At 39.6% G+C, this 2,518-nt stretch overlaps 1 protein-coding gene across 1 annotated transcript; it reads right to left on the bottom strand.

Moving 5' to 3' along the window:
* Positions 1-1,496: 1,496 nt before the first annotated feature.
* LOC116092219 (olfactory receptor 4C45-like) lies at positions 1,497-2,518 on the bottom strand. The gene has a single exon (XM_031373564.1). The coding sequence runs from the start codon at positions 2,492-2,494 to the stop codon at positions 1,574-1,576; it is 921 nt and encodes a 306-aa protein (XP_031229424.1). The 5' UTR covers positions 2,495-2,518; the 3' UTR covers positions 1,497-1,573.

Genomic DNA, 2,518 nt, shown 5'->3' with positions numbered 1-2,518 from the left:
AAATTTCTTTGATGGGAAGTAAGAGACCATACTTATCTGTGGGTATAAGGAAAATTATCTGGAACAAAGTTAGAAACTGTATTGATTTAGCATGATGAGGACACCAGTTGACATGACAATATAAATGAGGCAAATTTCTCAAGAGTGCATACAACCCTAGATGAAGAACTATGGGCTACCAATGGTTCTTGAGAAAGTGAGAATTAGTCTTTTGTAGGGATGACTTCCTGATAGGTAATCTAATACCTAATGGTAGTCATCTTTCAACACATGTTCTTGTGAGTAACATTTATGAGTGTGTGCGTGCACATGAACACACACATATACACACACACACACATTACAGAAAAAATCCATGTAAGTACTTGGATAGAGGATAGAAAGAGATGGAGATAATTAAAATACAACATTCAAGTAAGAAATTCCCAAAATAATGAAAAAAAAGAAGACATGAGGTGTTCACGGACAGTATAACATTCAACTATGAAAATAATGGTATTTTATAGTTTGTAGCACCTGGGTGAACTGGAGGGAAATAAGAGAAATAACCAGGCACAGAAAGCCAAATGTTGCACACTCTCACTCAAAGGTAAAAGCCAAGAAGCTTTATTTTATTGAAGATGAGAATAGAATAGTGGCCATAGAGGCAGTGAGGACTGGAAAGAGGGGAATATTGTGAGGTTGGAGACCAGGATTCAAAATAGAGGTGCATCAGAAGAATACTATACACTGGGATGAACATGGCTAACAAGAATTCATTATATATTTTATAAGGAACTAGAAAAAAGTTTAAAGGTTTTAAAAAGAAACAAAGAAACAATGGACACTTAATGGGATGTTGTTGCTGAAAATATTTAATCTCAATCAGGGGCTTCTACCCCACCTTTGATTATTCAATTCCCAGATGAAAGATACATGTGATCTTTAATTTATAATAAACCTTTATCAGTACTAAAGCTGGGCAGATATCTGATATCTACCCTCTATGCTATTAGAATCTACTTTCCTATCGATAACCCTGAGGTATTACTTACTATGTTCTATCTGGGCTTCTCTTAACTCCAACTGGCTGGCCCTCATCACCATGACTTTAAGATTCTTACCCTATGGCATCTTTTCCTCTCACCACCTCCCCAGTCTCTACAATCTTCTTGAGTGCTCACTCAGACCCCATTCCCAGGAACTCCACGACCTGCCTATGTCTCTTCTGGCTAGCTATTGACTGTTGGGCTTTTAATTTAAGCAATAGTTTTAAATTAAGGAGCATTGTACATGCAAATTCACTCATTCTTGGGAGCAACCAGGTCTTGGGAGCCAGTACTTATCATTATAATACATATCAAAAGGTCAAACTTCAACAGGATAGAAACATTTTTCACCATGATTTGATCATATCTGCATGGATTGTCACAATGTACTCCATCTAAATATATAATTATTACTCAATGGAAATGTAGTACAGATAATATATAATTCATTATTATCACCACCACCACCACCACCATCGTTTAAGGAGAACAAATGTTCATGGAACAGCACTAGAGATTGTTTCTAAGGATACAAATCACCAGGTTTACATATCACAAGCTTTCCTCATCTGATCCCAGAGCTTCCTCATAACCCTTTTGACCTCCTCATTTCTGAGGGTATAGATTAAGGGGTTCAGCATAGGTGTCACTAGGGTGCAAAACACAGTTACAGCTTTGTCAGTGGGTAAGGAGGTCATGGGTCTTAGGTACAGGTAAGAACAAGGTACAAAGAATAAGACAACAACAGTGACATGAGAGGCACAAGTTGACAGGGCTTTGCGACGCCCTTCTGCACTGTGATTTCTCAGGGAGTGAAGGATGACCACATAGGAAGCAACCAGCATAGAAAAAATGAGTAAACACAGTGAACCACTATTAGCAGCAATCAGGGGCCCCAGAGTGTGAGTGTCAGTGCAGGCCAACTCCAGGAGTGGTATTAAGTCACACATAAAGTGATCAATGATATTTGGGCCACAGAATGGTAACTGGGCCATAAACAAAATCTGTATCCCTCCGTGGATGAATCCTAAGATTACAGCAGCCCCCACCAGGAATACACACAGAGGTCGGTTCATGATGGTCATGTAGTGCAAGGGCTTGCAGATGGCTACATAGCGATCATAGGCCATGGCAATCAGCAAGATGATTTCAGCTGCAGCAAAAAAATGCTCAGCAAAAAGCTGAGTCATGCAGCCATTGAAGGATATGGTGCTCTTCTCAGAGATTAGGTCATAGATCATTTTGGGTGCTATGGAGGAAGAGTAAAAACCATCTATGATGGACAAGTAGGACAGAAAGAAGTACATGGGAGTAGCCAGGGCTGGGCTGATGAAGATGGTGACTGAGATGAGCATGTTACCTGTCAGTGTGATCAAGTAGATCATTAAGCACACAATAAATAAGAGTTTTTGCAGACCTGGGTCTTGAGTCAAGCCCAGGAGGATGAATTCTGTGACATTGTTCATCCTTTCCCTTTGTTTAGTTCAGGT

Source organism: Mastomys coucha, unplaced genomic scaffold (genome assembly GCF_008632895.1).
Source record: "Mastomys coucha isolate ucsf_1 unplaced genomic scaffold, UCSF_Mcou_1 pScaffold15, whole genome shotgun sequence".
Taxonomy (NCBI): Eukaryota; Metazoa; Chordata; class Mammalia; order Rodentia; family Muridae; genus Mastomys; species Mastomys coucha.
Note: the sequence above shows the minus strand (reverse complement) of the source record. Positions and strands in the feature narration are given on the sequence as shown.

What these genes read in the sequence shown, in the direction of transcription:
- LOC116092219 (XM_031373564.1), bottom strand. Translation starts at nt 2,494, where the DNA reads ATGAACAATGTCACAGAATTCATCCTCCTGGGCTTGACTCAAGACCCA.